Raw genomic sequence first — 26,736 nt, forward strand, 5'->3', positions numbered from 1 at the left:
GCCAGGGAAGGGATGATAGTCGTGGGGAGGGGGATGAGCAGAATTAGGAGACAGGGAGGTGCTGGGATCTCGGTTTCCCCACTCCCACCCACCCCCCCCCCCCGCCCCCCACAGTCCTCCCGGAGCCATGGAAGGGGAGCTGGGCTACTCGCCCTCCCCCTGGGCTCTCCCTCCACCGGCTGCCGTGCTTCAACCTGCGGCTGCTGCGGGTCCCCCCGACTGGGACTACCAGCAGGTAGGGAGGGATGGAGGGAGGGAGGGAGCGGGAGAGAGATGGGGAGGACAGGTGGGTGGGAGGGGGAGCTCGGCCCCGGGGCAACCCCCACTCGGAGGGGAGGGGGGAGGGGGGAGGAGGAGGAGGAGGGGGGCAGGGGGGAAAGGGGGAGGCGTTCCGGGATTCACTCTGCTCGGCACTGTACACACCTCTCCCTCCGCACTCCACCCGTCCGGTTACGCAACCCCTCCCTCCCCCGGGCCCCAGTCCGCACTTCAGCCCCCCCCTCCCACTGCTCTCGCCCCCACAATCCTTCCCCACTCCTCCCCTCCCACACTCCTCCCGCCAACCCTCCCACACTCCTCCCTTCAACCCTCCCACCCACTCCCCTCCACATTCCTCCCCCTCCCCTCCACTCCCCTCCCCTCCACATTCCTCCCCTCCCCTCCCCCTCCACTCCCCTCCCCTCCACATTCCTCCCCTCCCCTCCACTTCCCCTCCCCTTCCACATTCCTCCCCATCCCCTCCCCTCCACTCCGCTCCCCTCCACATTCCTCCCCCTCCCCTCCCCTCCACTCCCCTCCCCTCCACATTCTTCCCCCCTCCCTCCTCAACTCCCCTCCCCTCCACATTCCTCCCCATCCCCTCCACTCCTTCCCCTCCACATTCTCCCCCTCCCCTCCCCTCCACTCCCCTCCCCTCCACATTCCGCCCCCTCCCCTCCACTCCCCTCCCCTCCACATTCTTCCCCCTCCCCTCCACTCCCCTCCCCTCCACATTCCTCCCCTCCCCTCCACTCCCCTCCCCTCCACATTCCTCCCCCTCCCCTCCCCTCCACTCCGCTCCCCTCCACATTCCTCCCCCTCCCCTCCCCTCCACTCCCCTCCCCTCCACATTCCTCCCCCTCCCTTCCACACTCCTCCCCCTCCCCTCCACTCTACATTTCTCCCCCTCCCCCCACTCCCCTCCCCTCCACACTCCTCCCTCGTCCCCTCCCCTCCACAGCCCTCCCTCCTCTCTTCCCACACCCTCCTCCCCCACACTCCTCCTCCTCCCCTCCCCTCCTCTCCATACTCCTCCCTCCTCCCCTCCACTGCTCTCCACACCCGTCCCTCCCCTCCACTCCTATCCGCACTCCTCCCCTCTCCACACTCCTCCCTCCTCCCTTCCCCTCCATTCCTCTCCACACGCCTCCCTCCTCCCCTCCCACGCTCCTCCCCTCCCGTCCGCTCCGCTCCCCTCCCCTACACACTCCTCATCCTCCACCCTTCTCCCTGCGGCAGAGCCGTGTACCGACTATCAGCAGGCGGGGACCACGGGGGAGAGACGAGGGGCCGGTCAGTGGGGATGTTCATCGGGGGAATCGCAGAGGGAGGGATCCAGGGACACTGGGACCTCCGGGAATAATCCCTGCAGAGACACGGGGATCTCTGTGAATAATTCCAGCAGGGACACTGTGAACCATAGAACCATAGAACCATACATCACATACAGGCCCTTCGGCCCACCACGTTGTGCCGTCCATCAAACCACCCTCACACTATCTAACCCCTTCCTCCCGCATATCCCTCTTTATCTCACATTCCTCCATATGCCTATCCAACAAGCTCTTGAACCTGTCCAATGTACCTGCCTCCACCACCAGCCCAGGCAGTGCATTCCATGCACCAACCACTCTCTGGGTGAAAAACTTCCGCCTGACATCTCCCCTGAACCTCCCACCCGTAACCTTAAAGCCATGCCCTCTCTTCTTGAGCATTGGTGCCCTGGGAAGGAGGCGCTGACTGTCTACTCTATCTATTCCTCTCAATATTTTATACACCTCTATCATGTCTCCTTCCATCCTCCTCCTTTCCAGTGAATAAAGCCCTAGCACCTTAAGCCTCTCATATTCCATACGCTCTAATCCAGGCAACATCCTGGTAAATCTCCTCTGCACCCTCTCCAACGCCTCCACATCCTTCCTATAATACGGCGACCAGAACTGAACACAGTACTCTAAGTGTGGTCTAACTAGAATTTTGTAAAGCCGCATCATCACTTTGCGGGTCTTAAACTCAATCCCACGATTTATGAAAGCTAACATCCCACAGGCCTTCTTAACTGCTCTATCCACCTGTGAGGTGATCTCTGTGAATAATCCCAGCAGGGACACTGGGAAATCTGTGAGTAATCCCAGCAGGAACACTGGAAATCCGATGATAATCCCAGCAGGGTCACTGGGATCCATGTGAGTTATCTCAGCAGGGAACACTGTAACTCCGGTGATAATCCCAGCAGGGTCACTGGGATTTCTGTGAATAATCCCAGCAGGGAACACTGTAACCGGTGATAATCCCAGCAGGGTCACAGGGATTTCTGTGAATAATCCCAGCAGGGAACACTGTAACTCCGGTGATAATCCCAGCAGGGTCACTAGGATTTCTGTGAATAATCCCAGCAGGGAACACTGTAACCGGTGATAATCCCAGCAGGGTCACAGTGATTTCTGTGAATAATCCCAGCAGGGAACACTGTAACTCCGGTGATAATCCCAGCAGGGACTGGGACCTCCGTGAATAATCCCCTCCCTGTCCCGCCCTCCTCTGCACACTCCATCCCCCTCCCCTCCACCCTCCCTTTCCCTCCCCTCCATACTCCACCCCTCCTCTCTCCTCCGGGTCCATACATCATCCTTCACTGACCCCTCCCACACGCCCCCCTTCTGCCCTCCCCAACCTCCCTTCCCTGCCCTCCTTACCATACACCCACCTCCGCCGGCGCCTCCCCTCCTCTGCCCGCCCTCGCCACATCTCCCCATGCACTCCCCATCCCTCACTCTCCCTTAGCCCACTTTCTTCCTCGACACCTGGCACCGTCTCCTCTCTCCCCCTTCCCTCCCCACGCCTCTCTCTCTATCTCACCCTCTGCCCTCTACCCTCCCTCTCCCCTTCCCTCTCTCTCTCACACACCAATCTCCTCTCCTTCTCTTTCATCTCCGTCCCTCTCCCCTTTTCTCCCTCCCTCCCTCGCTCTCCATCACTACATTTGCTCCCTTGCTCTCTCCCTCTCTCCCCTCCTACTCTGCCCCCTCACACTCCCTTCCTCCATCACTCTCTCCCTTCTCCCCCTCCCTCCCTCTGTCTCTCACGCTCCTCTCTCTCTCCCCCTCTCTCTCCCCCCCCCCTTCCCCAATCTCTCTCTTCTCCCCTCCCTGTCTCTCAGGCTCTTCTCTCTCTTTCTCTCTCTCTCTCTTTCCCCCTCTCTCTCTCCCTCTCTCTCTCCCCTTCTCTCTCTCCCTCTCTCTCTCTTCTCCCCTCCCTGTCTCTCAGGCTCCTCTCTCTCTTTCTCTCTCTCTCACCTTCTCTCTTTCCCCCTCTCTCTCTCTCCCTCTCTCCTCCCCTCTCTCTCAGGCTCTTCTCTTTCTCTCTCTCTCGCTCTCTCTCCCCCCCTTCTCTCTCTCCCTCTCTCTCTCTCTTCTCCCCCTCTGTGTCTCAGGCTCTTCTCTCTCTCTCTCTTTCTCTCTCTCTCTCTCTCTTTCTCTCTCTCTCTCTCTCTCTCTCTCTCTCTCTCTCTCTCTCTCTCTCTCTCCCTTCTCTCTCTCCCGCTCTCTCTCTCTCTTCTCCCCTCCCTCCCTCTGTCTCTCAGGCTTCTCTCTCTCTCTCTATCTATCTATAACTCTCTCTCTCTCTCTCCCCCCCCCACTCTGCATAGAAGAGTCCAGCACTGTACAGGCCCTTCGGCCCACGGTGTACTGACCCAGATAAACCTTCTCCACGATCAATCTGACCCTTCCCTCCTGCACAGCCAATAACCCTACATTTTCCAGTCATCCATATGCTATCTAAGAATCTCTTAAACGTCCCTAATGCATCTGCTCCCCACCACCCCTGGCAGTGCGATCCACGCACCCACCACTCTCTGTGTAAAATAAACCTACCTCTGGCATCTCCCCTAAACTTTCCCCCTCTGACAAACTGATATCCTCTGATATTGGCCATTGCTGCCCTGGGGAAAAATGTGTTGTCTGTCCACTCTACCTAACTTTATGCATCTCTATCAAATCTCCTCTCGCCCTGCGTCGCTGTGAAGAGAAAAGCCCCAGCTCGCTCAACCTTTCCTCATAAGACGTGCTCTCCAATCCAGGCAGCGTCCTGGTAAATCTCCTCTGCACCCTCTCTAAAGCTCCCACATCCTTCCTATAATGAGGCGACCAGAACTGGACACAATACTCCAAGTGTGGTCTGACCAGAGCTCTATAGAGCTGCAACATCACCTCGCGGCTCTTGAACTCAATCCCACGACTAATGAAGGGCAACACTCCACACGCCTTCTTAACAACCCTATCGACCTGGACGTGGACCCCAAGATCCCTCCACACTGCTAAGAATCCCACCATTAACCTTGTATTCTGCCTTCGTCCAAAGTGTATCACTCTCTGTCTTAACTCTCCACCTCGATCTCTTTCCCTCCCTCACTAACAGTTTATCTCTCCCCCCCCCCCCCCCCCACTGAACCCCACAGACTTTCCTGCTGCTGGCTGCGGTGACTGCGCTGGGCCTCTCTCTGAACCTGCTATGGCTGCTGGTTGACGTTGCCCGCCACTGTCGTCGAGCGCGGGGAGAGGAGGCCTCGGCCCGGCGAGATCTGCTGTCCGACATGGGGCTGTGTCACAGCCATCGTCGTCTGCTGGTGAGTGAAACGGATCCGTCTCCGGCCTGTGTCCTCCCACACAGCCATTCCCCCTCTCCACACACACACAGGCGCATACCATGCACACAGACACACAGGCGCATACCATGCACACAGACACACAGGCGCATACCATGCACACAGACACACAGGCGCATACCATGCACACACACACAGATACATACCATGCACACAGACACACAGGCGCATACCATGCACACAGACACACAGGCGCATACCATGCACACAGACACACAGGCGCATACCATGCACACAGACACACAGGCGCATACCATGCACACACACACACAGGCGCATACCATGCACACACACACACAGATACATACCATGCGCACACACACACACAGACGCATACCATACACACAGACACACAGGCGCATACCATACACACAGACACACAGGCGCATACCATGCACACAGACACACAGGCGCATACCATACACACAGACACACAGGCGCATACCATGCACACACACACACAGGCGCATACCATACACACAGACACACAGGCGCATACCATACACACAGACACACAGGCGCATACCATGCACACAGACACACAGGCGCATACCATACACACACACACACAGACGCATACCATACACACAGACACACAGGCGCATACCATACACACAGACACACAGGCGCATACCATGCACACAGACACACAGGCGCATACCATACACACAGACACACAGGCGCATACCATGCACACAGACACACAGGCGCATACCATACACACACACACACACAGGCGCATACCATGCACACACACACACACGGGCGCATACCATGCACACACACACACACACACAGATACATACCATGCGCACAAACACACACAGGCGCATACCATGCACACAGACACACAGATACATACCATGCACACACACAGACACATACAATGCACACACACAAACAGACACATACCATACACACACACACACACACACACACACTCAGAGACACACAGACACAGGCACAGACACACACTGACACAAACACACACCCATAGTCGCACACACAGACAGACATATACACAGACACACCACAGACAGACATACCACACAGAGACACACACAGGCGCAGACACAGGCACACACACACACACACACACGCAGAGACACACAGGCACACACACACACACAAACATAGGCACACACACACAGGCACACATACACACACAAACATAGGCACACACGCACAGGCACACACACACACACACACAAGCACAGACACACGCACACACATGAACGCGCGCAGAAAGGCCGGGCTCGGTCCCTCTTTCCAACTCAATATCATCCTCTAGTACACACCACGTTAGGGCCTTAACGGTAGGGCCCTGGGGAGTGTTGTACAACAGAAGGGCCGAGGAAATACAGGTAGTTCCCTAAAATTAGCGCGGTAGGCAGACAGGGTGGTGAAGAGGCTATCTGGCACGCTGGCTTTCATCGGCCATTGCACTAAGTCGGGCTGTTAAGTTGAAGCTGTACAAGACGTCGGTGAGGCCGCGTTTGGAAAATTGTGTTCAGCTCTGGTCGCCCTGCTGCGGGAAAGAGGCCACTAAGCTGGAAAAAGTGCCGAGGAGATTTAAAGGGACGTTGCCAGGATTCGACTGAGTTATGGAGGAGCGTTGTGGGACTTTATTCCTTGGAGCACAGCAGATATGAGGGGTGATGCTACAGAGGTGCATAAAATCATGAGGGACATAGATAAGGTGAACGCGCACACCCTTTCCCCCGGGGCTTGGGGAATCAAGAGCTAGAGGTTTGAAGGTGAGATGGAAGAGATCTAACAGGAATCCTAGGGATTACGTCTCCGCCCAGTCAGTAGATGGGACGAGCTGTTATGGGAAGTGGTTGAGGCAGGTACATTAACAGCGTTTGAAAGGTTCTTGGACCGGTAGACGGAGAGGAGAGGTATGGAGGGAGACGGACCAAACGGGGGGAAATAGAACTAACTTCTATGAGATAAGATAAGATTTCTTTTATCAGTCACACGTGCATCGAAACACACAGCGAAATGCATCTTTTGCGCAGAGCGGTCAGGGGGGCAGCCCGCAAAGTGTCGCACTCTTCCGGCACCAACACAGCGCGCCCGCAACGTCCTAACCGGTAGGTCTTTGGAATGTGGGAGGAAATCGGGGCACCCGGAGGAAACCCACACAGACACAAGGGGGGGGGGGGGGAGAACGTACAAACTCCTGCAGACAGCTGCCGGAATTGACATCCAGGGTCAAATCTGAATCGTCGTAGGAATTTCATTCCTCATATACGTCAAAACACTCCGACTGCATTGTACCCCTGCCGCTAAAATACACACAGTCACGCCGCAGAAGTCAGAAACACAGGGTGGATGCCTCTTTTGCGGAGAGTGTGGTGGGCGGCAGCTTCGATGGGAATCCTGGGTCGCACGGATCCGTTGGGCCGAAGGGCCTGTTTCCGTGCGTGTGTGCCTCCATGACTGCCTCCCCGCCGCGCTGCTGTCGGGAGCTCCCCACAGCTGGCCGTTGAGGAACCGACCAGAGTCGAGGTGAGGGCGGCTCCCCTCGCCCTTCGAGGCGCCATTGGACCGGCCTCGACCCGGCGCGGAGACGCCACGGCGAAGCTGACGCCAAAAACGGGCATCAAGCAGGCAGCGCGGCAACGGGCCTTCGGCCCAACACCGTCCGTGCCGACCGTGGAGTACCACCAGAGACCGCAGATGCTGGAATTTGGAGCCACGCATAAGAACCTGGAGGAATTCTTCATCCAGAGAAGGGTCGGGACCTGGGTGTTCCCTCCACGGACGCTGCCCGACCCGCTGAGTCCCTCCAGCGCCCATCCAGACGAGTAATTTATAGATTTTATGCCCTTCCACTGTACTGGTTGTGGGGACAGATACATTAGGGACATTTAGAGACTCTTAGACACATGAAAAAATGAATAGAGAAATGGGGCGCTGTGGGACGGAAGGCCTAGATAGATGAGAGATGTTACGCTCTTGTGATACCTCCTTTAGATACCACCGACGGCGGGGAGGGATTGTGCCCGTGATGTATCGGGCTGAGTCCCATACTCTCCGCAGCTTCTCACCCCCCTGCGCATTGGAACTTGCCGCGTCTCAGGCCATGGTGCACACCAGCCAGGATACTTTGGACAGTACTTCGATGGCACACCCACCACAGGGTCTCCATCCGACAACGTCCTGGGGATCACCATTTGGCCAAAGATTCAGACGGATCAGCCACCGAGATACTTTGGACACGAGAGCTGGTCAGGGGCCGGGTGTCCTGCAGCAGATGACTCACTTCCTGATTCCTTGCACGGATTTAGTCCGTGCACGGAGCATCCCCCGCATCGCACGCCCGACCGGCTCCAAGGCACAAGGTCCAGATCCCCAAAGACCGGACTGCTGACGGAAACCCCGTTGTTCCTTCCAGCGCCGGCGTTGGCATTGGTTTCCACGGCAACGGCGAGATTAACGATGGGATGGGCCAGGCCGCGCGTTCGCTGGTGGCAGTGAACCGCACGCTGGCGGACGTGGAGTTCCTGGTGAGAGGGGCAGACGTTGTCACAGCGGGTCGCCTTCACCGTGTTGGTGGGAGGGGGGGGAGGAGGAGGGGTGGACGTGGGGAAGGGTAGGTGGGGACGGGGGGGTTGGGATATGGGTGGATAGAGGGAGGGGTGACAGGGAGAGAGGGCGGACAGGGACTCAGAGGGAGGGTGGGCGTCACAGCCAGAGAGCGGGGTCATAGAGAGAGGGGGGTCGCAGAGAAAGGGCTGGGCCACAGTGAAGGGACGTGGTCACATAGAGAGATGTTGGGGGTCACAGAGAGAGAGGGCGGGGTCAGAGACAGGGGGCGGGGTCAGAGATCGATGTCACATAGGGGGCGTGGTCACAGTGATGTCACCGTGAGAGGGCGGGGTCAGTGTGAGTGATCTCACACAGAGGGGGTGGGGTCACAGGGAATTAAGGAGAGGGCGGGATCAGAGAGGGGCGTGGTCACAGTGACGGCACAGTGAGAGGACGGGGTCACAGAGGGAGAGTGTGATGTCACACAGAGGGGAGGGGAGAGTGTGATGTCACACAGAGGGGGCGGGGTCACAGGGAGAGTGTGATGTCACACAGAGGGAGCGGGGGGAGAGTGTGATGTCACACAGAGGGGCGGGGTCACAGGGAGAGTGTGATGTCACACAGGGGGAGGGGAGAGTGTGATGTCACACAGAGGGGGCGGGGTCACAGGGAGAGTGTGATGTCACAGAGGGGGCGGGGTCACAGGGAGAGTGTGATGTCACACAGGGGGGAGGGGAGAGTGTGATGTCACACAGAGGGGGCGGGGTCACAGGGAGAGTGTGATGTCACACAGAGGGGGCGGGGTCACAGGGAGAGTGTGATGTCACACAGAGGGGAGGGGAGAGTGTGATGTCACACAGAGGGGGCGGGGTCACAGGGAGAGTGTGATGTCACACAGAGGGGCGGGGTCACAGGGAGAGTGTGATGTCACACAGGGGGGAGGGGAGAGTGTGATGTCACACAGAGGGGGCGGGGTCACAGGGAGAGTGTGATGTCACACAGAGGGGGCGGGGGGAGAGTGTGATGTCACACAGAGGGGCGGGGTCACAGGGAGAGTGTGATGTCACACAGGGGGGAGGGGAGAGTGTGATGTCACACAGAGGGGGCGGGGTCACAGGGAGAGTGTGATGTCACACAGAGGGGGCGGGGTCACAGGGAGAGTGTGATGTCACACAGAGGGGCGGGGGAGAGTGTGATGTCACACAGAGGGGCGGGGTCACAGGGAGTGTGATGTCAGACAGGGGGCGGGGTCAGAGGGAGAAGGAGGGGCCAGCGTAGAGGGGAGGAGCTTGTGAAATGAGGTGAGAGAGGGTGGGCCATGAATAGATGAGTTGGGAGGGCAGCTGAGGGTGGGGGCCAGAGACGGGTGGGTGCGGGAGCCCCAGAGTAGGTGGCTGGGTGGGGCTGTCGATACGGGGGAAGCTGAGTTGCTGGTTTTCCGGGGCCAAGACATTCGACCAGGGTAGGAATCACACTGCCACCCCTCAGTCCACCTCTCTTTTTCTCTCTCTCTCTGCCACCCCGTCCCCCCACCACCGCCAGGTATCCAACTCCTCGGCCACCCTCAGCCAGGTGGTGCGGGAGGACCTGACCCAGCTGGAGGAGATCTTCTCCGAGAGGCCCGAGTTCCTCCTGCCGACCCGCAACACCCGGAGGAAGGCGGAGGCCCTGCTCGTCCACCTCCGCGGCCTGCTCTTCGGGAGGGGCCTGGGCTTCCGTCTGCTGGAACTGGCCGAGTGGGGCGACCGTGTCGAGAAAGCCAGGTGGGTGTCAGGGAGGGTGGGGGGGCGGGGTCACCTTGACGTCGTGAGAGGGCGTGGTCACAGTGACGTCACTGTGAGAGGGCGGGGTCATCGTGTGAGTGATAGCACAGTGAGAGGGGCGGGGTCACAGGGACATTGACGTCACAGGGACACAGGCCCTTCGGCCCAACTCGGACCTGCTGATCTAGTCCCACTCGCCCGGGTTTGCCCCATGTCCCTCCAAACCCCTCCACGGACCGGTCCGAGTGTCTGTTGAACATTGTAGCTGTACCCCCGCCCCCCCCCACCCACCCACCACTTCCTCCGGCGGCTCCCACACACCCACCGCCCTCTGTGATAAACCTGCCCCCCGGGTCCCCCTTAAATCTTTCCCCTTAAACCTCTGCGCTCCAGTTTTACTCTCCCCTACCTGTGACCGTCCACCTTATCTACGCCCCTGATGGTTCTATAAACCACCATGAGGTCGCCCCTCCGCCTCCTTCGCTCCGGGGAGCGGGGGAAACAGTCCCCAGCCCTCATCACCCAAGCCCTCCACTCCCGCTTACACGCTGCGCCCTCTCCAGCTGAATGACGCCCTTCCCACAGCAGGGCGACCAGGACTGCATGCAGTCCTCCGAACGTGGCCTCACCGACGTTTTGTGCAGCCGCAAAGTGCTGTCCCGGCTCCTGCACCCAGTGCCCTGAAGGCCAGCGTCCCACAGGCCTTCTCCGTCACCCTGTCTGCCTGCGTCGCCACTTCCAAGGAACTGTGTTATCTGCACCTCAATACTTCACTCTCCATCCCAACACCGACTCTGTGCGGGCGTTGGGAGGCAGTTCTGGATATTACAGCCCTTTGTGAGTCGCTGACCCCCACACACACAAAACCCTCAGCGGGTCGGGCAGCAGCTGGGGAGGGAGAAACCTGAGGCGATTGCTGCAGGTGGAAGAGCCTGCGTCAGTCCTGGGAAGCGGGGAAAGAAGATTAGCTTGAAGTCACGGAGTTGTAGTGAAGCGCAGGACCGTGCCCTTCGGCCCGACGCGTCCCCTTTGTAAAGGGACCTCTCCTGGGTGTGGACTGGGTGAGTCCCCGATGTTGAAGCAGACGTCCAGTTAATAGTTTAATGAGGGCAGTGGGGGGGGGGGGGGGGGAAGAGAAGTGGAGACAGACAGAGATGCCGAGAGGGAGAGAGGGAGAGAGATGCCGAGAGGGAGAGAGAGGCAGAGAGAGACAGAGAGAGAGAGAAAGAGAGGGAGGGGGGGGGGTCGAGTGAGAGGCCGAGAGGGGGGGGCAGAGAGAGGTGTCTCCAGAATCCCTGCTGCGCTTGGAAAGACTGCTCGGGTCCCTGGAGGGTGGGAAGGGGGAGAGGACGGGAGTCGCCTCGCCCTCTGGTGTCTGGTGACCCGCCCTGTCTCCCTCCGACCCTCGGTCCCTCTCCCCGCGCCCGTCTGTCTCGCCGCGACCCACCCTGCCCTCTGCCCCAACTCTCCCCTTCAACCCTCTCCCCTCTGCTCTGCCCCTCTCCCTCACCCTCTCTCTCGCTCTCTCCCCCGTTCCCCTCCCTCCCTTTCACCCCTCCACCCGGCACTGTCCCCCGCTCTCCCTCACAACCCACTCCCCCACATCTCATTCCCCCTCTGCGCTCTTCCCCTCGGCCCCTCCCTCCCTCCCTCTCCCCCCTCTCCTCTCGACCGCCTTTCCTCTGCCCTCTTCCCTCCCCTCTCGGCCCCCTTTCTCCCCTCAGCCCTCGGCCCTCTCCCCCTTTGGCTTCTCTCCCCCTCTCTCCCTCTCCCCCTCGGCCCCTCTCCCCCTCTCCCACCCCCTTCGGCGCCCTCTCTCCCTTTCCCTCCTCTCGTCCCCCTCCTCCCCTCAGCCCCCTCTCTCATCTACCCCCTCTCTCCCTCCCCTCTCCCCTTGCCCTCTCCCTCGGTTCTCTCTCCCTTCCCCTCGGCCTTTCTCCACCGCCTCCCTTCCTCTCGGCGCTCTCTGCCTCTCTCTCCCCCATCCCCTCTGCTCCCTCTCTCCACACCCCTCCCTTCCTTCTGACCCCCCCCGTCCCCCTGCCCACCCTCCCTGTCCTCTCCGTCACCCCCCTTTCCGTCTCTCTGCCCTCTATCCCACTCTGCCCTCCCCAACCTCTCCCCACACACTCTCCCTTCCCTCCCACCCCTCTCCCTTCACCCCCCCCACCCTTCTCCTCCCTCCCCCTCTCCCTCCCTGTCTCTCCCTCCCCCACTCTCTCGCCCCTCGTTCTCCACTCCCTCCTTCCTCCCTCTCTCTCCATCCCCTCTTTGTCTCCCTCCCTCCCCCTCTCTCCTCCCCCATCCCCGCCCCTCCTTTGACCTCACTCTCTCAGCTCCTCGCCCTCTCTTTCCTCGCCCCTCAGGTGGCCCTCCTACCTGGCGCTGCTACTCTCCGACGCCTTCCTCTGCCTCGGCACTCTGCCGCTGCTCGCCGGACGCGCCCGCTGTCCACTGCTCTGGTGAGTGAACCCGGGGGCATCGTCCGAGCGGGGGGAAGGGGAGGGGAGGGGAGGGGAGGGGAGGGGGACCGCGGAGTCAGAATGTTGGTAGGGGAGGGCCGAGCGTAAGGGAATCACGGAGGGGCGGACCGATGGGGGCCTGACAAGGGTCACAACCACCCCCCTTCTCCCGCTCGTCCCTCCTCCTCTTCCCTCCCCGCCTTACCTCCATCTGGCCCTCCGTCTCTCCTTCCCACTGTCTCTCCCTCGCTTTGTCCTCACCTTCCCTCCCTCTCTCACACACGAAAGACACGCCTCTATCTCCCTTTCTCCCCCTCTCTCTCTTTCTCTCTCCGCCTTCCTTCCCCCTCTCTCTCCGTCCCACTCTCTTTCTGTCTCTTTCCCTCTTTCTCTGTTTGCCTCTCTCGCACTGGCCCCTCTCTCTTCCCCTTTCCCTGTCTCTTTCTGTCTCTTCGACTCCCTCCCCCTCCCTCTCTGTCTCGCTGCATCTCTCTCACTCTCTCTCTCACCTTCTCCCCTTTCCCCGTCTCTCTCTATTCGTCTGTCTCTCTATCCGTCTCTCTCCCTCCCTCTCTCACTTACTTCCCCTTTCCCTCTTTCTCTCTCCCTCTCTATCTCTGTTCTTTTGTCTATCCCACTCTCTATCTCGCTGCATTTGTCTCTCACACCTTATCCCCTTCCTTGTCTCTCTCTCCATCTGTTCGTCTGTCTCGCTCTCGCCCTCTCTCTCTCTCTATCTCTTTCTCTCACTGCCCCTTTCCCTGTGTCTCTCTATTCGTCTGTCTCTCTATCCCACTCTCTATCTCCGTCTATATCTCTCATTCTCTCTCCCCCCTTCCCTCTCTCTCTCGCTCTCTCTCTGTCTGTTCGTCTCTATCTCCTTCTCTTGTCTCCCTGCTTGCCCCTCTCTCCCTTTTCCCTCTCTCCCCCGTCTCTCTATCTGTTCGTTCGTCTCTCCAGCCCCTCTCTATCTCCCTCTCTCACACTCTGTCCTATTCTCTCTCTCTATCTCTATCTCGCTCTCTCCTGCCCTCTCTCCCTATCAGTCTGTCTGTCTCCTATTTACACTCCCCCCTTTACCACCCCCGCCTCACTCTCTCTCCCCCATCCACCCTCCCGGATGTATCAGCCCAGGGCTCCCGGATTCCCCGCCGACATGACCCCCTGCCTCTCTCCCCTCTCTCCAGGGTCACTGCTCTGGCTGCGCTAGCGCTGGTGCTCAGCTGGCTGTGCCTCGGTGTGGAGTTCGCCGCTGCTCTGGTGAGTGTCTCTGGGCCACAGTGCACGCCCCGGGCCAAAGGAATCCGGCTCCACGCCCCTTCCCACCCCGCCACCCCTCCCATCGCCGCTGGGCCCGCTACCTTTAAACCCACCAGGGTCCCGTTCCCCGCTCCCTTTAAACCCACCGGGGTCCCGTTCCCCGCTCCCTTTAAACCCACCGGGACCCCGTTCCCCGCTCCCTTTAAACCCACCGGGACCCCGTTCCCCGCTCCCTCTAAACCCACCGGGACCCCGTTCCCCGCTCCCTCTAAACCCACCGGGACCCCGTTTCCCGCTCCCTTTAAACCCACCAGGGTCCCGTTCCCCGCTCCCTCTAAACCCACCGGGACCCCGTTCCCCGCTCCCTTTAAACCCACCGGGACCCCATTCCCCACTCCCTTTAAACCCACCAGGGTCCCGTTCCCCGCTCCCTTTAAACCCACCGGGACCCCGTTCCCCGCTCCCTTTAAACCCACCGGGACCCCGTTCCCCGCTCCCTTTAAACCCACCGGGACCCCGTTCCCCGCTCCCTCTAAACCCACCGGGACCCCGTTCCCCGCTCCCTCTAAACCCACCGGGACCCCGTTTCCCGCTCCCTTTAAACCCACCAGGGTCCCGTTCCCCACTCCCTCTAAACCCACCGGGACCCCGTTCCCCGCTCCCTTTAAACCCACCGGGACCCCATTCCCCACTCCCTTTAAACCCACCAGGGTCCCGTTCCCCGCTCCCTTTAAACCCACCGGGACCCCGTTCCCCGCTCCCTTTAAACCCACCGGGACCCCGTTCCCCGCTCCCTTTAAACCCACCGGGACCCCGTTCCCCGCTCCCTTTAAACCCACCGGGACCCAGTTCCCCGCTCCCTTTAAACCCACCGGGGTCCCGTTCCCCGCTCCCTTTAAACCCACCGGGACCCAGTTCCCCGCTCCCTTTAAACCCACCGGGGTCCCGTTTCCCGCTCCCTTTAAACCCATCGGGACCCCGTTTCCCGCTCCCTTTAAACCCACCGGGACCCCGTTCCCCGCTCCCTTTAAACCCACCGGGACACCGTTTCCCGCTCCCTTTAAACCCACCGGGACCCAGTTCCCCGCTCCCTTTAAACCCACCGGGGTCCCGTTCCCCGCTCCCTTTAAACCCACCGGGACCCAGTTCCCCGCTCCCTTTAAACCCACCGGGGGCACTCACTTTTTAAATCCACGGTGTTCACTGAAATATTCGTAATTGTACTGCGGACATGTAAATAGCAAGTCAATCAACAGTGTTTTCCTGCACAAGAGGAGTAAAATCAGGCTCAGATCTCCCCCCACCGCCGAACCCCGCCCCTCTCACCCTGACCCCCCGCCCCCCCCCCACACACACACACACAGAGAAATGTGCACACGGACGCACATGGACACTCGCACACACATTCACACAGACACACACTCACGGACACACCTACACACACACACACAACCACACAGCCACACTCACACACAACCACACAGACACACTCACACACACACACCCGCGCACGCATTCACTCATACAGACACTCACAGACACCCAAACAGATACACACAGCCACTCACACACACTCACACACACACACTCACACACACACACACACACTCACACACACACTCACACACACTCACACTCACACACACACTCACACACACACTCACACACACACACACACTCACACACACACTCACACACACACACACACACACTCACACACACACTCACACACACACACACACACACACACACACAGTCACAGACCCAGGTGGGTGGGTCGGTCTCGTTCTCTGGGCTGGACGAGGGTAGTGTCTCCGTTCACCCTACACTCCAGGCCCTCACCTCCCTCCCCCTTTCCCTTGTCCCACAGGCGCTGAGTGACCTCTGTGTGCAGCCCGAGGTGTACGTCCTCAACACCAGTCAGTGGGAGCAGGTCCTGAGCTCAGGTGAGGGGAGGGGGAGGGGGAGGGGGGAGGACGGGTCGGGGCGGAATGCAGGAGGAGCTGGGTAGATGGATGGGGGAAGTGTATGGTGGGGGGGGAGGGGAATGGGAAGGGGATGGACGGGAGGGAGGGTTTGGAGGAGGGGAGGGGAAGAGGAGAGATGGAGGAGAGGAGGAAGAGGGAGACGGTGGAGGGGGGGTGGGGGGACGGTGGCGGGGGGGTGGGGACGGTGGAGGGGGGGTGGGGGACGGTGGCGGGGAGAGGGGGACGGTGGAGGGGGGGGTGGGGGGACGGTGGCGGGGAGAGGGGGACGGTGGAGGGGGGGTGGGGGACGGAGGGGTAAGGATGGAGGGAATGCGGATGAAGGAATGTTGGAGAAGGGGACGGAGGGGGAGGGAGGGAGGAGGGTGGTATGGAGGGGAGGGAGGGAGGGGGGAGGGAGGGAGGAGGGTGGTATGGAGGGGAGGGAGGGGGAGGGAGGGAGGAGGGTGGTATGGGGAGGGAGGGGGAGGGAGGGAGGAGAGTGGTATGGAGGGGAGGGAGGGGGAGGGAGGGAGGAGGGTGGTATGGAGGGGAGGGAGGGGGAGGGAGGGAGGAGGGTGGTATGGAGGGGAGGGGGGAGGGAGGGAGGAGGGTGGTATGGAGGGGAGGGAGGAGGGTGGTATGGAGGGGAGGGAGGTAGGGGGAGGGAGGGAGGAGGGTGGTATGGAGGGGAGGGAGGGAGGAGGGTGGTATGGAGGGGAGGGAGGGGGAGGGAGGGAGGAGGGTGGTATGGAGGGGGAGGGGGGAGGGAGGGAGGAGGGTGGTATGGAGGGGAGGGAGGAGGGGTGGTATGGAGGGGAGGGAGGTAGGGGGAGGGAGGGAGGAGGGTGGTATGGAGGGGAGGGAGGGAGGAGGGTGGTATGGAGGGGAGGGAGGGGGAGGGAGGGAGGAGGGTGGTATGGTGGAGGGGAGGGGGGAAGGAGGAGTGGATGGAGGAGGGAGGGAGGGGAATGTAGGGGAGGGTGATAGAGAGGAGGGGAGGGAGGACATTCTCCCATTCCCTCTCTCCCCTCCCCTCCGTCTCCCCCACACCCTTTCCCTCTCTCTCTCTGCTTCTCTCCCCTCTGCGTCTCTCTCTCTCTGCTTCTCTCTCCTCTGCGTCTCTCTCTCTGCTTCTCTCTGTGTCTCTCTCTCTGCTTCTCTCTCCTCTGTGTCTCTCTCTCTGCTTCTCTCCCCTCTGCGTCTCTCTCTCTGCTTCTCTCTCTCTCTCTGCATCTTTCTCTCTGCTTCTCTCTCCCTTTGCATCTCCCTTTCTCTGCTTCTCTCTCTTTCTCTCTCTGCTTCTCTCTCTGTCTCTCTCTCTCTCCCTCCCTCCCTCCCCCCTCCCCCCACCATCGCTGCCCGACCTGCTGAGTGTTTCTGAACTCCTCAATACTTCAGATCTTTCCGGCATTCGAGGCTTTGCTCCGGGTCTGAACTCAGAACCGTTGTGTTTCCTTGCAGAGATACTGGAATATTATGTCAGGTGTGACGGGACAGTTCCGAACCCCTTTCAGCAGGTGGGTGACCTAAACCCGGGCCCCCCACCCCAACAGGTCCCCACAAACTCCGCCCCTCCCACCGCATTGGTTACCCACTTAAACCCCGCCCCTCCCATCTCATTGGAGCCCCACAAACCCCGCCCCTCCCACCCCCATTGGGTCCCCACCTATCCCCGCCCCTCCCAGCCCCATTGGGTCCCCACCTAACCCCGCACCTCCCATCCCATTGGGTCCCCACCTAACCCCGCCCCTCCCAGCCCCATTGGGTCCCCACCTATCCCCGCCCCTCCCAGCCCCATTGGGTCCCCACCTAACCCCGCACCTCCCATCCCATTGGGTCCCCACCTAACCCCGCCCCTCCCAGCCCCATTGGGTCCCCACCTATCCCCGCCCCTCCCACCCCATTGGCTCCCCACTTAACCCCGCCCATCCCACCCCCATTGGGTCCCCACCTATCCCCGCCCCTCCCACCCCATGGGCTCCCCACCTAACCCCGCACCTCCCATCCAATTGGGGCCCCACCTAACCCCACCCCTCCCACTACATTGGATCCCCACTTAACCCCACCCCTCCCACCCCATTGGGTCCCCACATAATCCCCACCCCTCCCACCCCCATTGGATCCCAACCTACCCCACCCCCCACCCCATTGGGTCCCCACCTAACCCCGCCCCTCCCACCCCATCAGGTCCCCACATAATCCCCACCCCTCCCCCATTGGATCCCAACCTACCCCACCCCCCACCCCATTGGGTCCCCACCTAACCCCGCCCCTCCCACCCCATTGGGTCCCTGTCTCCCATCTCTTATTGGCTCTCCGCCTGATCCACGCCGCCACCCATTGGCGCGGCCCCTCCACCTCCAACCCCCCCCCACACCCCGCCCACCAGCTGACCAACTGGCCCGCCCCTCTCACCCCATTGGTCCAGCCACTCACCGGGCATTCTCTGGTCCAATCCGTGCAGAGGCTGACGCTGTCCCAGAGGGCGATGAGCGAGATCCACCACCAGCTCCTGTCCGTGCTGCGAGGGTCCGCCGCCGAGCTGCCGTCCGCACAGGTAGGGGCTGGCAGGGATGGACACTGGGCCACAGTGACCGGGCACTGGACCAAGGATATGGCTCACTGGGCGCTGGACACTGGGCCACAGTGACTGGGCACTGGACCAAGGATATGGCTCACTGGGTGCTGGACACTGGGCCAAGGACACTGATCATTGGACCAAGGACACTGGCCACTGGGCCAAGGACATTGGACCAAGGACACTGTTCATAGGGCACTGGGCCAAGGACTGTAACAAGGACGCTGGGCGCTGGACACTGGGCCAAGGACGCTGGGCGCTGGACACCGGGCCAAGGACTGTAACAAGGACGCTGGGTGCTGGACACTGGGCCAAGGACTGTAACAAGGACGCTGGGTGCTGGACACTGGGCCAAGGACTGTAACAAGGATGCTGGGCACTGGACACTGGCTAAAGACACTGGGCACAAGGACACTGATCACAGAACACTGGGCCAAAGACGCTGGGCGCTGGAAACTGGGCCAAGGTCACTGTACCAAGGACACTGAGCCAAGGGCGCTGGACACTGGACACTGGGCCAAGGACACGGGACAAACAACAAAGGGGGTGGTGTCTGGAGGGGAGAGGGTCGGAAGGTTCAGGGCAACGTGGGGAGGGTCCAGTCACTCCCCTCTCTCTCTCTCTCTGTCACTCCCTCCCTCAGTCACTCTCTCAGCCTCTCCCTACCTCAGTCCCTCCGTCACACCCTCCCTCCCTCCCTCCCGCAATCATTCTTTCCGTCAGTAACTCCCTCCCTCTGCCACCGGCTGAGTCACCCCCCCCAGTTACGGAGCTGGGGTATTGGTGGGTCAGGAGGTCAGGTCGTTGGGTGGGTCTGTGGGTCAGGGGTCGGGACGGTCACCCCCCACCTCGCTCACCCTGTGCTGACCCTCTCCCCTCCCACTCCCCCACCCCCCTCCCCACAGCCCAGGCTGCTCTCCGTTCTGCGGGCCCTCAACGCCAGCGAGGGCATGTTCCACCATCTCGCCGTCCGCCTGCACTGCCTCAGTTCCCACAAGGTGAGGGGAGGTGGGGGGATCCAGGGTCCGGGTGGGGTCAGGGGTCGGGGAGGTCGGAGGAACCAGGGACAGGATGGGGTCAGGGGTCGGGAGGTGCGGGGGTGACCAGGGTCCGGGTGGGGTCAGGGATCGGGAAGGTGGGAGATGGGGTCAGGGATCGGGTGGGGTCGGGGATCTGGGGAGGACCAGGGTCCGGGTGGGTTCAGGTGTCAGGGAGGTGGGGGTAACCAGGGTCTGGGTGGGGTCAGGGGTCGGGGAGGTAGGAGACGGGGTCAGGGATCGGGTGTGGTCAGGGGTCGGGGAAGTGGGGGGTGTAATCAGTGTCCCGGTGGGGTCAGGGATCGGGGACGTGGTGGGGAAACCAGGGTCCAGGTGGGGTCAGGGGTCGGGGAGGTGGGGGTGACCAGGGTCAGGGTGGGGTCAGGGGTCGGCGAGTTGGGAGACGGGTCAGGTAGTTGGTGGGGTCAGGGGTCAGGAAGGTAGGATATGGGGTCAGGGAGGGAGGTGGTAGAGACCTGGTGAGGTACCTGGTGGGGTCAGGGGTTGAGGAGATGGGAGACGGGGTCAGGGAGGTGAGAGACTGGACAGGTACCTGGTGGGGTCAGGGGTTGGGTAGGTAGGAGATGGGGTCAGGTGTCAGGAAGGCGGGAGACGGGGTGAGGTACCTGGTGGGGCCGGGGTTTGGGGAGGTGAGAGACGGGGGGTCGGGTCAGGGTGCGAGACAGGGTCAGGTACCCGGTGGGGTCAGGGGTCAGAGAGGTGGGAGATGGGGTCAGGTACCCGGTAGGGTTCAGGGCTCTGGGAGGTGGAAGCTGGGTTCGGGGTCGGGGAGGCGGGAGACAAGGGTAGGTGACCGAGGGGTGAGGGATCGGGTAGGTAGAGGTCCAGGGAAGGACCAGGTGGGGTCAGGCATTGGGGGGAGTTGGTGGGCCGGGGGTCAGGGTGTTTGGCGACGTAGACAGGGACCGGCGTGGGGTTGGGAGCGTTAAGGGGGGTGTGGGCTGGGGTGGACACTGGGAGGGTGTGGGTGGGCCCAGGGGCCATGGGGGGGGGGGAGTTGAGGGTCGAGGGGAGACAGAGGGGCTCAGAGGTCAGTTGGATCGGGTGAAGTGAGGGCTGGAGGGCAGTGTGTGGGATCAGGGGCAGGGAGGTCTGGGGTCAAGGGTCAGGTAGAGTGGCGGGGCCTTGGGTCGGAGGTGCTTTCAGGAGTCGGGGCTTGGGGAGTGGGTGGGTGGGAGGGAGAAGGCTCACGGAGATATTGAGACTGCTCTCTCCCCCTTGCCCCCTCTCTTCCATTTCTCTCTCTCCCCTTCTCTCCCCTTCTCTCCCCTTCTCTCCCCTTCTCTCCTCCTTCTCTCCTCCTTCTCTCCCCCTCTCTTCCCCTCTCCACTCTCCCCCCTCTCTACACCGTCCCTCTCGCTCTCTCCCCCTACTCCACCTCTCTCTCCCCATCCCTCCCCCTCTCTTTCCCAACTCTCGCCCCTCTCCCCCTCCCTCTCCCTCACGCCCTCTGCCCCCTCTCTCTCCCCTTCTCTCTTCCCCTCTCTCTCCCCTCTCCCCCTCTCTCTACCCCCTCTCTCCACGCCCTCTGACCCCTCCTCCCCCTCCCCCTACCCTTTTCCCCTTTCTCACATTTCCCCCTCCCCTTATCTCCTCCCCTCTATCTCCCTCCCCTCTCTCTCTCCCCCTCTCTCCCCCCTCCCCCCTCTCCCCACCCCTGCATCCCCTCTCCCTGCAGCACCTGAGGGACGTGTGGACGGGCCTGTGCTGGGACGGACTGGACGGGGTCCTGGGACTCTCCCTCTTCTCCCTCCTCACCTCTGCCTCCCTCTCCCTCCTCGCCGGCTGCCTCCCCCGGGTCTGGGGGGCGCGGACCGCCGGCACCAGGTGAGTCCAGGCTGCAGACGTGTGGAGGCGAGAGGGGCAGGGATCCGGGGAGGGGGAAGGTGGAGACAGAGCGACAGGGGTAGTGGTGGGGAGGAGGAGGGGGTTCGGGGCAGGGGATGCGAGGGGCAGAGTGAGGGAGGGGAGTCAGGTGGAGGGGAGGCTGGAAGGGAGGGAGAGGCAGGGTCTCAAGAGAGGTCGGAGACAGGACGGAGGAACGGGTCAGGGAGGGGGAGGGAAGGGAGGAAAGGCTTGAGGGATGGAAGGGGAGGGAGGGGAGGGGGTGTGAGGCTGTAGGGAGGGATGGAGGGTGAGGGACGGAGGGGAGGGAGGGGAGGGGGTGTGAGGCTGTAGGGAGGGATGGAGGGGAGGGAGGGGAGGGGGTGTGAGGCTGTAGGGAGGGATGGAGGGGAGGGAGGGGAGGGGGTGTGAGGCTGTAGGGAGGGATGGAGGGGAGGGAGGGGAGGGGGTGTGAGGCTGTAGGGAGGGATGGAGGGGAGGGAGGGGGTGTGAGGCTGTAGGGAGGGATGGAGGGTGAGGGACGGAGGGGAGGGGGTGTGAGGCTGTAGGGAGGGATGGAGGGTGAGGGACGGAGGGGAGGGAGGGGAGGGGGTGTGAGGCTGTAGGGAGGGATGGAGGGGAGGGAGGGGAGGGGGTGTGAGGCTGTAGGGAGGGATGGAGGGGAGGGAGGGGAGGGGGTGTGAGGCTGTAGGGAGGGATGGAGGGGAGGGAGGGGAGGGGGTGTGAGGCTGTAGGGAGGGATGGAGGGTGAGGGACGGAGGGGAGGGAGGGGAGGGGGTGTGAGGCTGTAGGGAGGGATGGAGGGGAGGGAGGGGAGGGGGTGTGAGGCTGTAGGGAGGGATGGAGGGGAGGGAGGGGAGGGGGTGTGAGGCTGTAGGGAGGGATGGAGGGGAGGGAGGGGAGGGGGTGTGAGGCTGTAGGGAGGGATGGAGGGGAGGGAGGGGAGGGGGTGTGAGGCTGTAGGGAGGGATGGAGGGGAGGGAGGGGAGGGGGTGTGAGGCTGTAGGGAGGGATGGAGGGGAGGGAGGGGAGGGGGTGTGAGGCTGTAGGGAGGGATGGAGGGGAGGGAGGGGAGGGGGTGTGAGGCTGTAGGGAGGGATGGAGGGGAGGGAGGGGAGGGGGTGTGAGGCTGTAGGGAGGGATGGAGGGGAGGGAGGGGAGGGGGTGTGAGGCTGTAGGGAGGGATGGAGGGTGAGGGACGGAGGGGAGGGAGGGGAGGGGGTGTGAGGCTGTAGGGAGGGATGGAGGGGAGGGGGTGTGAGGCTGTAGGGAGGGAGGGACAGACGGAGGGAGGGAAGTGGAGCCGGTCCAGTGGGGATCAGGTCCCCGGTGAGCGGGGAGCGGAAATGAGTGCATGTCGATCCCCTAACCCCTCCCCTCTTCCCCCCCCCCAACCCCCTCCCCACCCAACCACCGGCAGGGTTCCCCCGAGGGAGGAGACGGAGCGGACGGAGGAGGAGGAGGATGTCTTCAGACCCCCCGAGTGGAGCCAGCTGCCGCGCTACCTCAGCAGGCCCCGGCTGCACACCTTCTCCAACTACAGTCGGCCCAGCCTCCGGCCTCCCCCCAACTCCCGGCCCAGGACCCCCACCCTGCACTACATGTAACTCCCAGTGTCTGTCGCTGGGGGTGGGGGGCGGGGCGCAGTGGGCCACGGGGGGAGACGGTCGCTCTCCTCCCCAGCCCGGACAGGCCTTTTATCTCAGCGGGACCCCCAGGATCCACAACCGGGCTCTGGGCAACACCACGGCCATCATCGTCACTGGCTGGTTCTGACCGGCCTGTTCCCCTAGTCTCTCTCTCTCTCTCTCTCTCTCACACACACACACACACACACACACACACACACACACACACACACACACACACACACACACACACACACACAGAGGCGGACAGCAGCCAGTCTCTGCGACAGACCGGACCCTAGGATAGGGTCCCACAGAGCCAAGGGACCCTGGGTCCAGCTGCCTAGGGGGTGGCCCTCAATGTCCCGCCAGTGTCACCAAGTCTCTTCACCGATCCACCGGCAGCGGAAACAGATGAAGGTCGGGATCATTGTCCTTCTCGTATTCCCAAAACCTCCTGAGCCCAACATCAGGACAGCCAATCTGGGGTGTCCTTGGGCACGGGGAAGGTGGGCATCAGCCAATGGGCAGTCAGTGATGGATGGGAAATGGCTGGTGGTGATCCGCACCCTGCGGTGGTGACGGAATGTTGGTTCAGTGTTTCTGGGGTACATCAGCCCATGTCTATGCCCCTCACAAGAGCCCCTCCCGCGGGCTCCCTCCTCACTGCCCCTCCCACAGCGCGGGCTCCCTCCTCACCGCCCCTCCCACGGCGCTCCCTCCTCACTGCCCCTCCCACAGCGCGGGCTCCCTCCCACGGCGCTCCCTCCTCACTGCCCCTCCCACAGCGCAGGCTCCCTCCTCACCGCCCCTCCCACGGCACTCCCTGCCCCTCTCACGGCACTCCCTCCTCCCTGCCCCTCCCACAGCGCGGGCTCCCTCCTCACCGCCCCTCTCACGGCGCTCCCTCCTCACTGCCCCTCCCACAGCGCGGGCTCCCTCCTCACCGCCCCTCCCACGGCACTCCCTGCCACTCTCACGGCGCTCCCTCCTCACTGCCCCTCCCACAGCGCGGGCTCCCTCCTCACTGCCCCTCCCACAGCGCGGGCTCCCTCCTCACCGCCCCTCCCACGGCGCTCCCTCCTCACTGCCCCTCCCACAGCGCGGGCTCCCTCCCACGGCGCTCCCTCCTCACTGCCCCTCCCACAGCGCGGGCTCCCTCCTCACCGCCCCTCCCACAGCGCGGGCTCCCTCCTCACCGCCCCTCCCACGGCGCTCCCTCCTCCCTGCCCCTCCCACAGCGCGGGCTCCCTCCTCACCGCCCCTCCCACGGCGCTCCCTCCTCACTGCCCCTCCCACAGCGCGGGCTCCCTCCTCACCGCCCCTCCCACGGCGCTCCCTCCTCACTGCCCCTCCCACAGCGCGGGCTCCCTCCTCACTGCCCCTCCCATGGCGCTCCCTCCTCACTGCCCCTCCCATGCTGCTCCCTCCTCCCTGCCCCTCCCACAGCGCGGGCTCCCTCCTCACCGCCCCTCCCACGGCACGGGCTCCCTCCTCACCGCCCCTCCCGCGGCACTCCCTGCCCCTCCCACGGCGCTCCCTCCTCACCGCCCCTCCCACGGCGCTCCCTCCTCCCTGCCCCTCCCACAGCATGGGCTCCCTCCTCACCGCCCCTCCCACGGCGCTCCCTCCTCACTGCCCCTCCCACAGCGCGGGCTCCCTCCTCACTGCCCCTCCCACAGCGCGGGCTCCCTCCTCACCGCCCCTCCCACGGCACTCCCTGCCCCTCCCACGGTGCTCCCTCCTCACCGCCCCCCCACGGCACTCCCTGCCCCTCCCACGGCGCTCCCTCCTCACCGCCCCTCCCATGCCGCTTCCTCCTCACTGCCCCTCCCACGGCACTCCCTGCCCCTCCCACGGCGCTCCCTCCTCCCTGCCCCTCCCACAGCGCGGGCTCCCTCCTCACCGCCCCTCCCACGGCGCTCCCTCCTCCCTGCCCCTCCCACAGCGCGGGCTCCCTCCTCACCGCCCCCCCCCACGGCGCTCCCTCCTCCCTGCCACTCCCACAGCGCGGGCTCCCTCCTCACTGCCCCTCCCACGGCGCTCCCTCCTCCCTGCCCCTCCCACAGCGCGGGCTCCCTCCTCACTGCCCCTCCCATGCTGCTCCCTCCTCCCTGCCCCTCCCACAGCACGGGCTCCCTCCTCACCGCCCCTCCCACGGCGCTCCCTCCTCACTGCCCCTCCCACGGCGCTCCCTCCTCACTGCCCCTCCCACAGCACGGGCTCCCTCCTCACCGCCCCTCCCACGGCGCTCCCTCCTCACTGCCCCTCCCACGGCGCTCCCTCCTCACTGCCCCTCCCATGCTGCTCCCTCCTCACCGCCCCTCCCACAGCACGGGCTCCCTCCTCACCGCCCCTCCCGCGGCACTCCCTGCCCCTCCCACGGCGCTCCCTCCTCACCGCCCCTCCCGCGGCACTCCCTGCCCCTCCCACGGCGCTTCCTCCTCACCGCCCCTCCCGCGGCACTCCCTGCCCCTCCCACGGCGCTTCCTCCTCACCGCCCCTCCCGCGGCACTCCCTGCCCCTCCCACGGCACTCTCTCCAGATCATTCCACACATCAGGTCAACAAGAAGTAACACAGAAGGCAGAGTAAGGTGTCGCAGCTACAGAGGAAGTGCAGTGCAGGCAGACAATAGGGTGCACAGTCCACAACGAGGTCGATGGTGATGTCAAGAGCCCACCTCTTGGTGTACAAGTGGTGCCTTTGATCATCATTTCACGGTGGGGCAGAAGCTGTCCTTAAGCCTGGCGCTACGTGCTTTCAGATTCCTGTATCTGCAACTTCTCGCTGGGGTTTCTCCCTCTGGGGTCGGCAGGCTAACTGGCTGCTGTCAACCGTTCCTGGAGTGCGAGTCGGGAGGAGTGGCGTGGAATCTGCGGGCGAGTTGGTGTTGGTTTACTATTGTCACTTGTACCGAGCTACAGTGGAAAAACCTGTCTTGCATACCGATCGTACAGGTCAATTCATTACACAGTGCAGTTACATTGGGTTAGTACAGAGTGCATTGAGGTGGTACAGGGTGCACTGAGGTAGTACAGGGTGCACTGAGGTGGTACAGGGTGCACTGAGGTAGTACAGGGTGCATTGAGGTGGTACAGGGTGCACTGAGGTAGTACAGGGTGCATTGGGGTGGTACAGGGCACATTGAGGTAGTACAGAGTGCATTGCGGTAGTACAGTTAAAAACAATAACTACAAAGTAAAGTGTCACAGCTACAGAGAAAGTGCAGTGCAATAAGGTGCAAGCTCACAACAAGGTAGATCGTGAGGTCAGAGTCCATCTCATCGTATAAGGGAACCGTTCAATAGTCTTATCACCGTGGGGTAGAAGCTGTCCTTGAGCCTGGTGGGACGTGTCCTCGGGCTCCTGTATCTTCTACCCGATGGAAGAGGGGAGAAGAGAGAATGACGCGGTGGGTGGGGTTTTTGATTATGCCAGCTACTTCACTGAGGCAGCGAGAGGTAAAGACAGAGTCCATGGTGGGGATGCTGGTGTCCATGTTGTGCTGGGCTGTGTCCACAACTCTGAGTTGAAGGGAAGGTGGGGAGAACGGGTCGCGGGTGTTTTCACCCTGAACTGAGTCGCTTGGAGACAATAGCTGAGAGATTCTTTCTTATTTCAAAAATAAACTGAATTAACAAATATAAAGTGAGAACACAGTGCAAAATTCAAAAGCTTAACATTCATGGTAGTTATCAGATTAGATATCCTT

General features: G+C 62.2%; 1 protein-coding gene across 1 annotated transcript; it reads left to right on the forward strand.

Annotated features, from left to right (window-relative positions):
• Positions 1-210: 210 nt before the first annotated feature.
• Positions 211-24,093, forward strand: LOC127566450 (protein tweety homolog 1-like). The gene is made up of 12 exons (XM_052008882.1): positions 211-235; positions 4,718-4,885; positions 8,328-8,439; positions 10,004-10,224; positions 12,591-12,686; positions 13,874-13,946; positions 15,817-15,892; positions 17,375-17,430; positions 18,378-18,470; positions 19,397-19,489; positions 21,228-21,376; positions 22,815-24,093. Exons 3-12 carry the CDS (start codon positions 8,377-8,379, stop codon positions 22,999-23,001), a joined length of 1,107 nt encoding a protein of 368 aa, XP_051864842.1. The 5' UTR covers positions 211-235; positions 4,718-4,885; positions 8,328-8,376; the 3' UTR covers positions 23,002-24,093.
• The last annotated feature ends 2,643 nt before the right edge of the window (positions 24,094-26,736 follow it).

Source organism: Pristis pectinata, chromosome 41 (genome assembly GCF_009764475.1).
Source record: "Pristis pectinata isolate sPriPec2 chromosome 41, sPriPec2.1.pri, whole genome shotgun sequence".
NCBI lineage: Eukaryota > Metazoa > Chordata > Chondrichthyes > Rhinopristiformes > Pristidae > Pristis > Pristis pectinata.